The sequence below is a fragment of the Suillus fuscotomentosus genome (genome assembly GCF_016647785.1).
Source record: "Suillus fuscotomentosus strain FC203 chromosome Unknown F5891scaffold_128, whole genome shotgun sequence".
NCBI lineage: Eukaryota > Fungi > Basidiomycota > Agaricomycetes > Boletales > Suillaceae > Suillus > Suillus fuscotomentosus.
The window spans coordinates 85,695-101,081 of record NW_024539640.1 but is presented as its reverse complement, the minus strand read 5'-3'; the positions used below and the strand labels follow the sequence as shown (position 1 = coordinate 101,081).

The 15,387-nt window shown below is 47.4% G+C and overlaps 7 protein-coding genes across 7 annotated transcripts; 5 read left to right on the top strand and 2 right to left on the bottom strand.

Annotated features, from left to right (window-relative positions):
* Positions 1–397: 397 nt before the first annotated feature.
* Positions 398–1,833, top strand: F5891DRAFT_1197671 (acid protease; the record flags this gene model as incomplete). The annotated part of the gene is made up of 5 exons (XM_041368518.1): positions 398–674; positions 743–840; positions 891–1,374; positions 1,421–1,691; positions 1,749–1,833. 5 exons carry the CDS (start codon positions 398–400, stop codon positions 1,831–1,833), a joined length of 1,215 nt encoding a protein of 404 aa, XP_041218090.1.
* A 953-nt stretch (positions 1,834–2,786) lies between these two features.
* Positions 2,787–4,211, top strand: F5891DRAFT_1197670 (acid protease; the record flags this gene model as incomplete). Its single annotated transcript, XM_041368517.1, has 5 exons — positions 2,787–3,063; positions 3,121–3,218; positions 3,269–3,749; positions 3,796–4,066; positions 4,127–4,211. The coding sequence occupies 5 exons, from the start codon at positions 2,787–2,789 to the stop codon at positions 4,209–4,211; spliced, it is 1,212 nt and encodes a 403-aa protein (XP_041218089.1).
* A 612-nt stretch (positions 4,212–4,823) lies between these two features.
* Positions 4,824–6,484, bottom strand: F5891DRAFT_1069765 (Alpha/Beta hydrolase protein; the record flags this gene model as incomplete). The annotated part of the gene is given in 9 exon segments (XM_041363253.1): positions 4,824–4,889; positions 4,909–5,050; positions 5,103–5,269; positions 5,398–5,492; positions 5,547–5,637; positions 5,701–5,806; positions 5,859–5,974; positions 6,022–6,305; positions 6,357–6,484. Coding segments are annotated over 8 exon segments (1,089 nt in total), but the record flags the coding sequence as incomplete, so codon positions are not given.
* Positions 6,485–7,299: 815 nt separating this feature from the next.
* F5891DRAFT_90774 (acid protease) lies at positions 7,300–9,046 on the top strand. The gene is made up of 5 exons (XM_041373577.1): positions 7,300–7,746; positions 7,804–7,901; positions 7,952–8,432; positions 8,479–8,749; positions 8,807–9,046. The coding sequence occupies exons 1-5, from the start codon at positions 7,467–7,469 to the stop codon at positions 8,889–8,891; spliced, it is 1,215 nt and encodes a 404-aa protein (XP_041218087.1). The 5' UTR covers positions 7,300–7,466; the 3' UTR covers positions 8,892–9,046.
* A 481-nt stretch (positions 9,047–9,527) lies between these two features.
* Positions 9,528–11,220, bottom strand: F5891DRAFT_1069758 (Alpha/Beta hydrolase protein). Its single transcript, XM_041363252.1, has 8 exons — positions 11,044–11,220; positions 10,709–10,992; positions 10,546–10,661; positions 10,388–10,493; positions 10,240–10,330; positions 10,025–10,185; positions 9,800–9,966; positions 9,528–9,745 (listed from the first exon to the last, which is right to left on the bottom strand). The coding sequence occupies exons 1-8, from the start codon at positions 11,184–11,186 to the stop codon at positions 9,644–9,646; spliced, it is 1,170 nt and encodes a 389-aa protein (XP_041218086.1). The 5' UTR covers positions 11,187–11,220; the 3' UTR covers positions 9,528–9,643.
* A 36-nt stretch (positions 11,221–11,256) lies between these two features.
* Positions 11,257–12,073, top strand: F5891DRAFT_90682 (uncharacterized protein). The gene is made up of 3 exons (XM_041373559.1): positions 11,257–11,698; positions 11,817–11,964; positions 12,025–12,073. Exon 1 carries the CDS (start codon positions 11,305–11,307, stop codon positions 11,692–11,694), a length of 390 nt encoding a protein of 129 aa, XP_041218085.1. The 5' UTR covers positions 11,257–11,304; the 3' UTR covers positions 11,695–11,698; positions 11,817–11,964; positions 12,025–12,073.
* Positions 12,074–12,973: 900 nt separating this feature from the next.
* On the top strand, positions 12,974–14,852 carry F5891DRAFT_1069752 (uncharacterized protein). The gene is made up of 6 exons (XM_041363251.1): positions 12,974–13,322; positions 13,377–13,596; positions 13,666–13,848; positions 13,909–14,049; positions 14,115–14,320; positions 14,372–14,852. The coding sequence occupies exons 2-6, from the start codon at positions 13,384–13,386 to the stop codon at positions 14,448–14,450; spliced, it is 822 nt and encodes a 273-aa protein (XP_041218084.1). The 5' UTR covers positions 12,974–13,322; positions 13,377–13,383; the 3' UTR covers positions 14,451–14,852.
* The last annotated feature ends 535 nt before the right edge of the window (positions 14,853–15,387 follow it).

Sequence of the window (15,387 nt, the reverse complement as noted above, 5' to 3'; positions counted from 1 at the left end):
GTTCCGACACATTCGAATTCAGAACTTCCAGATCACTTGAACTTTAAAAAAAAATCTACTGTAAATAATGTTCAAATGGGCTGAAGCCAGAATCACGTCTTTCTCAGTAAATTACTGATCAGGTGCTGTAATAAAATTCTGCAGGTCATCCAAAGGTCATTTCCAGACTTCCCTGCAGCCACTTACTAACCGACACTCATTTCCTGCATAGATGAGTTCATAAGACATATATCTCGTGACAATGAGCCTAGTTACATTTCAAGCAGCTAACGTAGTTGCTTCGAAGCCTTGCTATTGTTTGCCTCCATGATGTTCCCGGAGTAACGTTATGATGCTTCTACTACCGACCACGATATAAAATGGTCCAGGTACTAGTAGGAAGGATGCCATCGGTAAGATGGTTCCCTCTAGGTCGCTTTCATCTCTTCTTGCCCTGCTGGCGCTTGCCTTCATCTCTCTGTCAGCAAGTGCTTCCCCTCATCCTCGGACAGCGTCAAGCCCGGCTACTCTCAAGCTCGCTGTTAGAATAAACTCGTACGGGATCAAGAACATCGCGGCTGCAGATAGAGCTCGGATCCAAGCTCGACAAGCTGGCGGCAGCTCTTCCATCAGTGCAATCAATAATGTGATGACATACACCGCTGACATCGGCGTGGGGAATCCACCAACATACTGTAAGCTGCTTCTGTCCAGTTCCTGTCCCTGCCATTTCTTTATCTGACGCATTGTCAATTTTACACAGACACAGTCCTGGTAGACACGGGAAGCTCAAATACCTGGATCGGGACTAACAAAGCTTACGAGAAGACTGCTACAAGCCGGGACACAGGCAATACATTCGTGAGTGTTTGTTTCTACATGGCACGTACATTTTGTCAAACCGTTTCCAGAGTGTTGGATATGGCGATGGTAGTTCCGTTTCTGGAGAGGAATATACAGATACCGTAACGCTCAACGCTGACCTGGTCATTGATAACCAATCTATTGGCGTCGCATCTCAATCCTCAGGGATGGGTAGCCTGGAGGGACTTATTGGCCTTGGACCAGCTGATTTAACGCAGGGCACCGTCAGCAATACATACGAAGTTGCAACTGTGACGGACAACCTCTATAAGCAGAGAACGATTAGTTCAGAGGTACTCGGAGTGTTCTTTGCACCTGCTTCCTCCTCCGATAGCAGTGGCGAGCTCACATTCGGTGGTTATGACGCCTCCAAAATCACTGGAGACGTCAGCTACGTGCCGATCACAACGACATCTCCAGCGAGTGAATATTGGGGCATTGATCAATCCATCAGATATGGGTCTATGCCCATTTTGGATGAGACAGCTGGTATCGTCGATACCGGAACCACCTTGATTTACATTGCCTCCGGTAGGTGTCCCGTACGACATGAGAATCCTTTTAATCCATTATTCAGATGCGTTCCATAAATATCAGTCTGCTACGGGGGCAACCCTCAATGAGAACGTTGGCTTATTACAGATCTCGTCCGCCCAGTACGAGAAGCTCTCATCCTTGTATTTCGCTATTGGTGGGGTTACTTATGAGCTCACCCCGAATGCGCAAATCTGGCCTCGATCGTTGAACACCGCCGTTGGCGGTGATGCCAACAGCATATACCTGGTCATCGCTGACACAGGGAGCCCCAGCGGTTCTGGCTTAGATTTCACGAACGGATACTGTTTCCTGTACGTTGAGCTACAATTTTTTCCAGGAAAATAAAATACTGAATTGTTCTTCCATAGCGAGCGGTTTTACTCGGTGTTTGACACGACAAACTCTCGAGTCGGGTTCGCCACCACTCAGTACACTGATGCCACGTCAAATTAAATTCGCAAGGAACTGGCAGCTGAGCGGCGGTTAGCATCGCCTTTCCTCGCAATTTGTTCTTCATCACTGCACCATACGACTCGCTCGCTCACTCACTCATTTTTACCATCACATTGTAATATTCAGTTTGCCATTGATTACATTGGCACTTTAACATTCCTTTATTAATACCAGTTTCGTAACGGCAAACTCGCCAACGTTTGAACCCAGCTAACGCCCAGTCCCAGCCCGATTATCAACTACTTTGTTTTCCAAGAAAGTCAGTCGAGGAGCCAACCAATTATAGAAATGTAGAGAAAGAGCACTTAGTCATATAAAAGTAACCGGAATACCCGCGTGAGTTATCCAGCTAATTGCCATTAGCCACCCCCACACCACGCATCATGATGACTTCAGTATTACTACAGCCTTCAGGCCTACTGACACGAATCTAGACGAGTAGGCAGATAGAGCGGAGCAGGTAAACGGATCCGACTGAGTCAGGGTTGGTGTAACGTGGGCTCACGCAATTGTTTGAATCGATGAAGCTGAGTACTACTAGTGGCTCACTCTGCGTTCGGATTCAGAACTAACAGATGTTGAACTTTAAAAAAAAAATCTATGTTATGTAAATAAATGTTCAAATGGGCTATAGCAAGCCTAAAATTGCAGAATCACGCCTTTCTCAGGGAATTATCGATCAGGTTTCTGCTAAACAGGTTCTGTAACAAACTCCTGCAGGTCATCCAAAGGTCATGCCCGCATGCAGCCACTTACTAACCGACACTCATCTACGCAGGAAATGGTCTCCATACACAGAGCCCCGGGCCCAGTTACATTTCAAGCAGTTAACGTACTTGTTTTTCACAAAGCCTTGCTCAAGTTGTTCGCCTCCATGATATTCCCGGAGTAACGTCATGATACCGACCACCATATAAAACGGCCCAGGTACTAGTAGGATGCGCAACGGCAAGATGGCTCCCTCTATATCGCTTTCATCTCTTCTTGCCCTGCTGGCGCTTGCCTTCTTCTCTCTGTCAGCAAGCGCTTTGCCTCATCCTCGGACAGCGTCAAGCCCTGCTACTCTCAAGCTCGCTGTTAGAATAAACTCATACGGGACCAGGAACATCGTGGCTGCAGATAGAGCTCGAATCCAAGCTCGACAAACTGGCAGCAGCTCTTCCATCAGTGTAACCAATGATGTGATGCTATACACCGCTGACATTGGCGTGGGGAATCCACCAACGTACTGTAAGCTGCTCGTGTCCTTGTCATTTCTTTATCTGACGCATTGTCGATTTCATACAGACACAGTTCTGGTAGACACCGGAAGCTCAAATACCTGGATTGGGGCTAACAAAGCTTACGAGAAGACTGCTACAAGCCATGACACAGGCGGTATATTCGTGAGTGTCTGTCTCCACGTGGCACATACATTTTGTCAGACCTCTTCCAGTGTGTTGCATATGGTAGTGGGAATGTTATTGGAGAGGAATATACAGACACCGTGACGCTCAACTCTGATTTGGTTATCGACAACCAATCTATTGGTATCGCATTTGAATACTCGGGGATGAATGGTCTGAATGGAATTCTTGGGCTTGGACCAGTTGATTTAACGCTGGGCACCGTCAGCAATACATACCAAGTTGCAACTGTGACAGACAACCTCTATAAGCAGGGAACGATTGGTTCGGAAGTCCTCGGAGTGTTCTTTGCACCTGCTTCCTCCTCCGATAGCAGTGGCGAGCTCACATTCGGTGGTTATAACGCCTCCAAAATTACCGGAGACGTCAGCTACGTGCCGATCACATCGACATCTCCAGCGAGTGGATATTGGGGCATTGATCAATCCATCAGCTATGGGTCTACGCTCATTTTAGATGAGACAGCTGGTATCGTCGATACCGGAACCACCCTGATTTACATTGCCTCCGGTAGGTGTCCTGTACGACATGAGAACCTTTTTAATCCACTATTCAGATGCCTTCAACAAATATCAGTCTGCCACGGGGGGAACCCTCGATGAGGCCACTGACTTGTTAAAGATCTCATCCGACCAGTACGACCAACTGTCATCCTTGTATTTCACTATTGGCGGGGTCACTTATGAGCTCACCCCGAATGCGCAAATCTGGCCTCGATCGTTGAACAGCGCCATTGGCGGTACCACCGACGGTATATACCTGATCGTCAGTAGCACTGGGAGTTCCAGCGGTTCTGGCGACGATTTCACGAACGGATACTGTTTCCTGTACGTTGAGCTACGATTTTTTCCAAGAAAATATAATACTGAATTGTTCTTCCATCATAGCGAGCGGTTTTACTCGGTGTTCGACACGGCAAACTCTCAACTCGGGTTCGCTACTACTCAGTACACCTATGCTACGACAAATTAAATTCGTAAGGAACTGGCAGTTAGTATCGCCTTCCCTCGCAATTGGTTCTTCCTCACTGCACCATACGACCCGCTCGCTCGTTTTACACACACTCTCGCTCACTCACTCACTCATTTTTGGCATCACATTGCAATATTCAATTTGTCATTGATTTACATTGGCACTTTAACACTCCTTCATTAATACCAGTTTCGTAACGGCAAACTCGCCAGCGTTCGAACCCAGCTAACGCTCGGTCCCAGCCCGGCTACTGTGTGTTTGACCTTTTGCATTTTGCATGAGACCCAGCTGGACGAAAGATCTCGGTTCTATTCGTATCAACATGTTTATCTTAATGCGCATCGGTGCATGGATGAGAGCGATGTTGCTATGGTAAAACCGTTAGGACTCTGATATGATGGCTTCCTCCCACCATTTTCTGTGTGCTCAGAGCAAGGTTGACCCAGTATGTCCGCTGTATTGCGGAATTATATGTATAAAGTTCTGATATTGAAGTTATGGTTCTGTTCACAAGATGTTGATTGGAAATAGTTTTGATCTCGCTGTTATCATATTCAGACGGACGATCGAGTGCCAGTAGAATCCTTATGAGTGGAATTGACCCAATAATAACGCCTTCAAAGTTCATATTACCTATGTCCTGCACTGAGCCTGTGATTCAGGTCGATGCGCGCAACGATTACACTGCGAGAAAAAGCGCACAACCAAATATATATTGATTGACATGTCTAGCTCCTCTAAACCTCCCCGACCGCCTTGATGACGTTACCTCGAACCATGATGCGTTCATTGCGCCTCCAAAAATCTGCCAGAATCTCTGCCAGCTTTGTTGGATCGTCCTAATTTCACGTCAACATACATCAGCCAACTTTCATCAAGTAAGCGACGAACCTCGTGCACGAGATGTCCCACACCCGAACCAGCCATGACTTCGAGCCAGAATTTGCTCTGCATCTGACCAGCCATGAGCGTCGTATCAAGGCGCTCTGCATTTGCTAATACTAAGAGCCGCGTGGGGCGAAGCCCGAGGAATAGAGATGACAGCGACGGGAACCAGCCTGAAAGAAGATCGGTATGAGTGGGTGGCGCAAGTCAAGGGAGCAAACGTAGGCTTACTGTCCCAGTATGGCGCCATCGACCGGAGTAGTGTATGCCACTTGTATTTATTTGAATCCAATATTTGCACGCGTGCTGGGCGTAAGAGCAGAATCTGCAGGAACGACGATAGATGGAATCGAAACACGGGCAGAAGTGGGGTTGTGGATAAGGCCCGTATTGACGCTGTATGAGCAAACATGAATACAGCACTTACGAAAGGCAACGCCAAACACGTACTGCCACTCGATTGCTTCTTCGACGCTATCGAAACCCTCGGGTCGAGAATTGAGAATCGCGTGCATGTGAGGCAGCGCTTCTACTGCTGTGCCTATTGGTGATGGGTCAAACTCGTGTAAATGTAAATTACAGAATTTGATGTAGTAATAGGTACCTTCTACCACATCCAAAACGGCCACTCCTGCAATATTATATTTGCGTTGCTGAAGTATGGAACAGGCGCGAACGCAGACAGATCCTCCCATGCTGTGTCCAACAAGCTATCCAGAGCGTCGTTAATTCAATCTGCATAGAAGGGAGAATAAAGCTTACAATTAAATTTGGAGCTGCTGCCACATCTGGGTATATCGTCTGTAGCAGAGCACAAAAATCATCAACAAGGACATCGATCAAAAGGTCTTCATCAGACTGAGACGATGTTGTCTTTCCTGAAAAGACGATCAATATTCAGCATCCACCTGAAGCGAATACATACCATGTCTCCTGGCATCAAAGGCCAGGACACCGACATTATCCCTCATGACCTCACTTATCTCTTTCGCGAGACATGCAAAGCTCGTACCCGCATATCCCGCACCGTGGTGGAATACTATAACACCTCCATTGTCGTATTTCGGAGGAGTGTAATACACCCGAACGTCGAGGGCTCGGGTAGGGAGCGATATCTGCAATGCCTGAGAAAAGTATGAAGCAGGACTCAAAGGCTTGAATTCAGGATTTGGTGGTTTTGGCTTTCTGGTTGATGTGCTTGGCCGTGGTCTATCCAACAATGAGCAAGACAGGATTGGACTTTGATGGAAGGTGACATACAGTGGAGGTGGCCCCATGCCAGTCGAGAGTTCGCCGATTCCATCAGAAATCTTGTATTTTTCACCATCGTCCTCATCGTTTGGTGGTAGTTGTGGTAACTTTGCTATTCGGGCACTAATTGCAGAGCGCTATAGTGAGCTCATCCCGACAAACGCAATCGTGAATCAGGAGTTCCAACGCGTCCAAATTTGGACCATTCAAAAGTTCAGGCGAACATGCAAATGATCAAGTGCCTGTAGAATTCTAACGGGATGTCTTTTTATGAGTGGAGCAAGTTTTGACCTCATAGTGCTGTGGCGAAAGCTATCGATCCTCAAAACACTGAATAAGGTCTTTGATTACTTTGTTTCACGAAAAAGTCAGTCGAGGAGCCAGCCAATTATAGAAATGTAGAGAAAGAACACTCTTGGTCACTCTTGGTCACCCATGTAACCGGAATACCCACCAACAATATTTGAATTGCTCCAATAGTTTGCAGTCGGCGCATTAGCCACCCCCACACCACGCATGATGATGACTTCAGTATTACTACAGCCTTCAGGCGAATCAGGCCTACTGACATGAATCTAGACGAGTTGGCAGATAGAGCCGAGCAGGTAAACGGGTCCGACTCAGTGTAACGTGGGCTAACACGGGTTACTAGTCATAGAACATTCCACCATCAATGCAAACCACGCAATTGTTTGATCAATCAAGCTACTACTAGTGGGTCTGCGTTAACATTGAACTTTAAAAAAATCTACGTTATGTAAAATAAATGTTCAAATGGGCTGAAGGCAGAATCACGCCTTTCTCGGTGAATTACTGATCAGGTTTCTGCTAAACAGGTTCTGTAATAAAATCCTGCAGGCCATTCAAAGGTCATTTTCAGACTTCCCCTGCAGCCATCTACTAACCGACACCCATTTCCTGCGTAGATGAGTTCATGGGACATACCATCACACAAAGAGCCCCGGGGCTAGTAGTTACATTCAAGCAGTCAATGTACTTGCTTTTGAAAAGCCTTGCTATTGTTCGCCTCAATGATGTTCCTGGAGTAACGTCATAATACTTCTACCGACCACCATATAAAACGGCCCAGATGCTAGTAGGAGGGACGCCATCGGAAAGATGGTTCCCTCTACTAGATCGCTTTCATCTCTTCTTGCCCTGCCGGCGCTTGTCTTCTTCTCTCTGTCAGCGAGCGCTTTTCCTCATCCTCGGACAGCGTCAAGCCCGGCTACTCTTAAGCTCGCCGTTAGAATAAACTCGTACGGGATCAAGAACATCGCGGCTGCAGATAGAGCTCGAATCCAAGCCCGACAAGCTGGCGGCAGCTCTTCCATCAGTGTAACCAACGATGTGACAACATACACCGCTGACATCGGCGTGGGGAGTCCAGCAACGTACTGTAAGCTCCTCGTGCTTCTGCAATTTCTTTATCTGACGCATTGTCGATTTCATACAGACACAGTCCTGGTAGACACGGGAAGCTCAAATACCTGGATCGGGGCCAACAAAGCTTACGAGAAGACTGCCACAAGCCATGACACAGGCAATCAATTCGTGAGTGTTTCTTTCTACGTGGCCCATACATTTTGTCAAACCGTTTCCAGTTTATTCCATATGGCAGTGGGAGTGTTGTTGGAGAGGAATATACAGACACCGTGACGCTCAGCTCTGATCTGGTCATCGACAACCAATCTATTGGCGTCGCATCTCAATCCTCAGGGATGGATGGCCTGGATGGAATTATTGGCCTTGGACCAGTTGATTTAACGCAGGGCACCGTCAGCAATACATACGAAGTTGCAACTGTGACGGACAACCTCTATAAGCAGGGAACGATTGGTTCGGAAGTACTAGGAGTGTTCTTCGCACCTGCTTCCTCCGCTGATAGCAGTGGCGAGCTCACATTCGGTGGTTATGACGCCTCCAAAATCACTGGAGACGTCAGCTACGTGCCGATCACATCGACGTATGAAGCGAGTACATATTGGGGCATTGATCAATCCATCAGCTATGGGTCTACGCTCATTCTAGATGAGACAGCTGGTATCGTCGATACCGGAACCACCTTGATTTACATTGCCTCCGGTAGGTGTCCTGTACGACATGAGAACCTTTCTAATCCACTATTCAGATGCCTTCGACAAGTATCAGTCTGCCACGGGGGGAACCCTCGATGAGGCCACTGACTTGTTAAAGATCTCATCCGACCAGTACGACCAACTGTCATCCTTGTATTTCACTATTGGCGGGGTCACTTATGAGCTCACCCCGAATGCGCAAATCTGGCCTCGATCGTTGAACAGCGCCATTGGCGGTACCACCGATGGTATATACCTGATCGTCAGTAGCACTGGGAGTTCCAGCGGTTCTGGCGACGATTTCACGAACGGATACTGTTTCCTGTACGTTGAGCTACGATTTTTTCCAAGAAAATAAAATACTGAATTGTTCTTCCACAGCGAGCGGTTTTACTCGGTGTTCGACACGACAAACTCTCGAGTCGGGTTCGCCACCACTGAGTACACCTATGCTACGACAAATTAAATCCGTAAGGAACTGGCAGCTGAGCGGCAGTTAGCATCGCCTTCCCTCGCAATTTGTTCTTCCTCACTGCATCATACGACCCGCTCGCTCGTTTTACACTCACTCATTTTTGCTATCACATTGTAATATTCAATTTGCCATTGATTTATGTTGGCACTTTAACATTCCTTCATTAATACCAGTTTCGCAACGGCAAACTCGCCAGCGTTCGAACCCAGCTAACACTCGGTCCCAGCCCGACCACTGTAGGTTTGACCTTATTGCATTTTGCATGAGACCCAGCTGGATGAAAGATCTCGGTTCTATTCGTATCAGCATGTTTATCCGACGTACCTTACTTGATTTTTGGGTTCAATGTGCATCGGCGCATGGATGAGAGCGATGTTGCTATGGTAAAACCGTGTGGACTCTGATATGACGGCTTTCTTGCACCAATTTCTGTGTGCTCAGAGCAAGGTTGACCCAGTATGTCCGCTGTATAGTAGAATCATATGTATAAAGCCCTGAAATCGAGTTATGGTTCTGTACACATGAAGATCCTGAATAGAAGTAGTTTTCTTGCTGTTATCGTATTCAGACGGATGATCGAGTGCCGGTAGAATCCTAATGAGATGTCTCCTTATGGGTGCAGCAAGCTTTGACCCAATAATGCGGCCGTCTTCAAAGTTCATATTACTTATGTCCTGCACTGAGCCTGTGATTCAGGTCAACGCGCACAACCAAAGATACATTGATTGATATGTCTAACTCCTCTAAACCTCCCCGACCGCCTTGATGACATTACCTCGAACCACGATGCGCTCATTGCGCCTCCAGAAATCTGCCAGAATCTCTGCCAGTTTCGTCGGATCGTCCTAATTCCACGTCAACATAAATGAGTAAGCGTCTATCGCAAGTAAGCGACGAACCTCGTGCACGAGATGTCCCACACCCGAACCAGCCATGACTTCGAGCCAGAATTTGCCTTGCATCTGACCAACCATGAGCGTCGTATCAAGGCGCTCTGCACCTGCTAATACTAAGAGACGCGCGGAGCGAAGCCCGAGGAATAAGGACGAAAGAGACGGGAACCAGCCTGGGAGAAAACTTATATGAGCAGGTGGTGCAGGTCAAGGGAGTAAGCGTAGGCTTACTGTCCCAGTATGGCGCCGTCGACCGGAGTGGTGTACGCCACTTGTATTTGAATCCAATATTTGAACGCGTACTGGGCGTAAGAGTAGAATCTGCAGGAACGACGATAGATGGAATCGAAACACGGGCAGAAGTGGGGTTGTGGATAAGGCCCGTATTGACGCTGTATGAGCAAACGTGAATATAGCATTTACGAAAGGCGACGCCAAACACGTACTGCCACTCGATTGCTTCTTCGACGCTATCGAAACCCTCGGGTCGAGAATTGAGAATCGCGTGCATATGAGGCAGCGCTTCGACTGCTGTGCCTATTGGTGATGGGTCAGACTCGTGTAAATTACAGGATTTGATGTAGTAATAGGTACCTTCTACCACATCCAAAACGGCCACTCCTGCAATATTATATTTGCGTTGCTGAAGTATGGAACAGGCGCGAACGCAGACAGATCCTCCCATGCTGTGTCCAACAAGCTATCCAGAGCGTCGTTAATTCAATTTGCATAGAAGGAAGAATAAAGCTTACCATTAAACTTGGAGCTGCTGCCACATCTGGGTATATCGTCTGTAGCAGAGCACAAAAATCATCAACAAGGACACCGATCGAAAGATCTTCATCAGACTGAGACGATGTTGTCTTTCCTGAAAAGACGATCAATATTCAGCATCCACCTGAAGCGAATACATACCATGTCTCCTGGCATCAAAGGCCAGGACACCGACATTATCCCTCATGACCTCACTTATCTCTTTCGCGAGACATGCAAAGCTCGTACCCGCATATCCCGCACCGTGGTGGAATACTATAACACCTCCATTGTCGTATTTCGGAGGAGTGTAATACACCCGAACGTCGAGGGCTCGGGTAGGGAGCGATATCTGCAATGCCTGAGAAAAGTATGAAGCAGGACTCAAAGGCTTGAATTCAGGATTTGGTGGTTTTGGCTTTCTGGTTGATGTGCTTGGCCGTGGTCTATCCAACAATGAGCAAGACAGGATTGGACTCTGATGGAAGGTGACATACAGTGGAGGTGGCCCCATGCCAGTCGAGAGTTCGCCGATTCCATCAGAAATCTCGGATTTTTCATCATCGTCCTCGTAGCTTGGTGGTAGCTGTGGTAACTTTGCTATTCGGGCACTAATTGCAGAGCGATATAGTGAGCTCATCTCGACAATCGTGAATCAGGAGTTCCCAACGCGTCCCAATCTGGACCATTCAACACTTGATTAGTAAGCGAACATCCAAATTGCCCTTTGCCGCATCGACTGAAACTTTGCAAGGACTATGGCGTCGCTGTTCCGCATAACATCGAACAACATATTCAGGCCTTCGTCACGGTCATTCGCGACGGTGGTACAAACAAAAGTAGCGTCTAAATCAGAACCAAACACCCACTTCAAAATTACTCTCCGCCGCTCCGCAATTGCACTAGGCGAACGGAAGAAGGAAACCTTGGTAGCACTCGGGCTGCATAGACGTATGCAAACCGTGTACCATGTCCACAGTCCAGAAGCTGCAGGAAAAATTCTCAAAGTGAAGGAATTAGTCGAGGTTGAGAATGTACCAGCAAAGGCTGTGCGCTCTCAGTCAGAGCAGAGGAAGGAGAGGAAGGCATCTAGAGGGTACCAGGTACAGGGCACAAAACTGGGAGAGCTTGCATGGGAAACTTCATGACCAGGTCCGTTCATCTCGCACTCTTTCGTTCTGCACTCACCCGCTTCACAAACTAAAGGTCACGTTATTCCATTGACTGGAGTCCTTTCTCATCCTCTTGTTTATTATTGGTTCTCCCTTAGTTATATGCCTCTATTGTTATTTGAAGATTCGATAACCTTTTCAGGTGGTGTCTGTTTTCGCTCTCTGCCATCATGTTGTCTTTCATCGGAACAATGAAATTCGTGATGCGGCTTTTATCTTTCGAAGCAGATGCCTCGTGGCTCCACCGTAAGTCACAATCATTTCTATTACTTGCTGTCTGTGCCTTATCCACACCGCTTTGACCAGATGAGCGTGTCTGACTACCTGATTGATCGTTGACATACAGCTCAAGCATTGCAAACTATAATTGCCGTTTTTGCTGTACCATGAGTTGCCCCCCAGTCCGATACCGCAGTCCCACGACACCACGAATGCATCGCAGATTTTCCCGTCACCCCGATTGCTCCTCACAGATGTCAATTATTCATGCTCCACGCAGATGCTCTTGGAGCTATACATGAGGCGCACACCCTGGATCTCGTCATCACACTCACGTTAGAATGATGGACGTCCTCCAGTAGCAAGCTGTACCGCCGTTGCCACACGGGTATATTGCGGGAACTTGAGTTCTACCGCATTCTCTTCAAGATCGACCTCAACATGTCTCATTGTCCGATATTCCAGCCTGCACTTGGGCATGATGTTGTAACATGTGCGGTAAGACGGGGAGTGGTAGATTTTTTTAATTTCGTTTGATATCCAATTGCATTGTGCCAGCAAGCTTATGCACGTGCATGTTCTCCGTTTTGTTCGTTCATCTTGGTCACTCGAGGTATTTGTAAGTAGCATAAATGTATCTCCGTGAGCATCCGCGGGCAGTTTGCCTGGCCTTGAATCATCAGCTAAGCTAAGCGCATTAGCCTAAGATTCGCGACATATATAATGTATACTCTCTAGGATCTGGATTCCCGCTTCCAAGTTCCAAGATCTTCGAATGTGCTTCTCTGGGGCGTCTAATTTCACCTCTAAGTTTAGGCAAAGTGTTCAGCCAAACTCCAGCTTTCTATTATCACAGGTCATTGCCATAATATAGAACCCGTGTTGAGGTAATAGGCGTATAACTTATTAGTTCAGACACTGGTAGCATCATAGCTAACTCACTGGGACATTAGCAAGCGACACAGGGTCAGTATCATGAATCGGTGATTCAATCGATGGGCTACTATCATCATCATTCTAAGGATGAGTCAGTCTCACGATCGTGGCTGCGCTCGCAGCCGAACACTCTCACTAAGCTAAAATCTCGCCGTCATCCATGGGGCTCTTCTCATCGAAAAGTGTGGAGGGACGTGTCACATGGCATTTTACTAACGGTGCCGAGGGCGTCTGGACCGGTACATGCAGAAGAGGCCGGACGGTCATCCCTTACCGGGTCCAGAAATGTCGTAGCCAAGTTAACCTGCACAATATTAATGACACTATCGCGGGATTCCTGTGCAATCAGCCTCATGCAATCCTGCGGGAACAACAATTTCAAAATATAACTCCTTCAATTTCGAACAGCTTGTGATTCTGCGTATCCCTACCTCGTCCAACCCGGCTCCGTAAGTCTTCTGCGTAAAGTTCTCGACAGCATCATCTTACTTACGAGCGCTCAGCTTTTCCATGCGGGGAGGAATTTTGACTGAAGATGACCTGGAGAAGTACTTCACATTCGGAGAGTGTCCAAGGACAAGTTTCGTAGTACCGCCGCCTTCCTCCAGTTACGATCGGCAGCAGCCACACTCCACCACCCTCGGTGTGGGAGGGCCATCTCTCACAAGCCGATGCTCCAGTGGACCTCCCTCGTATGATCAATGGGTCTACCGGATACCTGAGGCATGTATTCGCGAAACGCGATTTAGCATTCGAGAAGCTTATGAGGGCCGTGCCTGATCGTACCTCTAGATTCAGCAAGTACCATCAGGATCCAGACCGGGCCTTTCATGTTGCACTACAATTGTTGACCCAGATCCAATGTCAGAAGCAAACTTATGGACGCGGATGGTATCACGCCCGTCATTGAAACGCTCTCGACGGCCCATGAACTACGACATGCAGCAAGATGTTCTTAACATCGTGCGGATTGATGTGAGCGCTAGACTTGTATACCGTCCTCACTAGCAGGTTGCTCAATACATCACACTGCAGGACTCATTGAGTGCAGAGAGTGTGACAGTGGTGGAGATACCGAGTTCTATGTCGAAGCCAGCATCATACTCCGGAAATAAACCGTCGACGATAACAATGGGCGCCTGTAGTGAAGAATCAATAAAGTCTGTCCAATCTGACGTGAGTGCTATCCCATTTTTTCTTCTCGATCTGTCTATGAGTTTCATGGCATCTCTACATATTAGTCTCCACATTTTCTAGGATGGGTTTCCGAAGCGAAATCCGATGGGAGGGGCGAAGGGATCGAGAAACAAGAATCCTCCAATACTTGCTTCCTACCAAAGCTACGCCTAAAAACAGCATGGAATCGACTGCGCCGTTGGACGACTACTGCACTCAGGGACATGAAGAGTCGCACTGCGCGTTTATCATTAGCTACTCGACCAATCAGGTGGGTGAACCAACACGCTGCGCCACAGTAGATGAAATTTTATATTCTCAGTCTGGCCGGTTGCTCAGATCTTGAACATGACATCTGGAGATACCCTCAAGGAAAGGACGTCAGAGGACAAACGAATTGACCGATGCTGACCAGATCACGACATAACGAACAATTCTCATATCAGTGCCTGTGGACATTCTACATCTTTGGATAATGGACACTTACTCTCATCACGAACAAAATGTATGATAATGGATTTAGTAGCGATATAAGACTGTACCTGTACTCTCGAGCGTGCCAGACTAGAGCAACGTATGTCACCATCTCAGGATATGACGAACCGTTCCCTATAGCAACTGGAATAGCAGCAATGGCCTGCTCTGCGGAGACGACATAGCATAAAGAGCTATGATGCCTCACTATGGTAGAGTTCTTTTATACAATCCGGAAGAGTTCCGTGTCTATTTGGGTAGCACTGGGACACGGGTATAGTGCTCAGATTCTTGGCTACTTTGTCTCTGTTCGTGAGGTTCGGTTCATCGAGTCATTTTAAGCACCAGAAAAAGTGCAAGTAACTTAAGCCAAATCTCCTTACGTAGAGTCGACAAATACTCACGCGCACGAATTGATTGCCTGTATCTTGGCTTGTGCACGTGGTAGTTTTCTCGTCACGTCCCATTATAATAGTGATACTGTTAATAGCTCACTTCTAATTGACACCCTTTCCCGTTCGCACAGGAAGGCCAGCAAACTTGGATCGCAGCGCTTCATACTTCCTCCGCTGCACAGCAGACACATTGAGACTGACCTTATCCTGAGCGCGAATGAAATGTATTTTAACACCGGCCATCAAGGACCAGGTTGGTTACTAGACGTTCCGGATGATTTCGCCTTACCACTTGGTTCAAGTGCGGATGCTTCGTTCCAGTAGTGATACAACACGAAATAGGTTTGCCTGGACCTTTTAAATATACTTCGAAACACCATATGTTAAATAAATACCACGACGAGTCCTCGACCAAATTTCTCCTCCCTGCAGACCACTCGGCAAGCATTTCCCTACACAGTACTGCTAG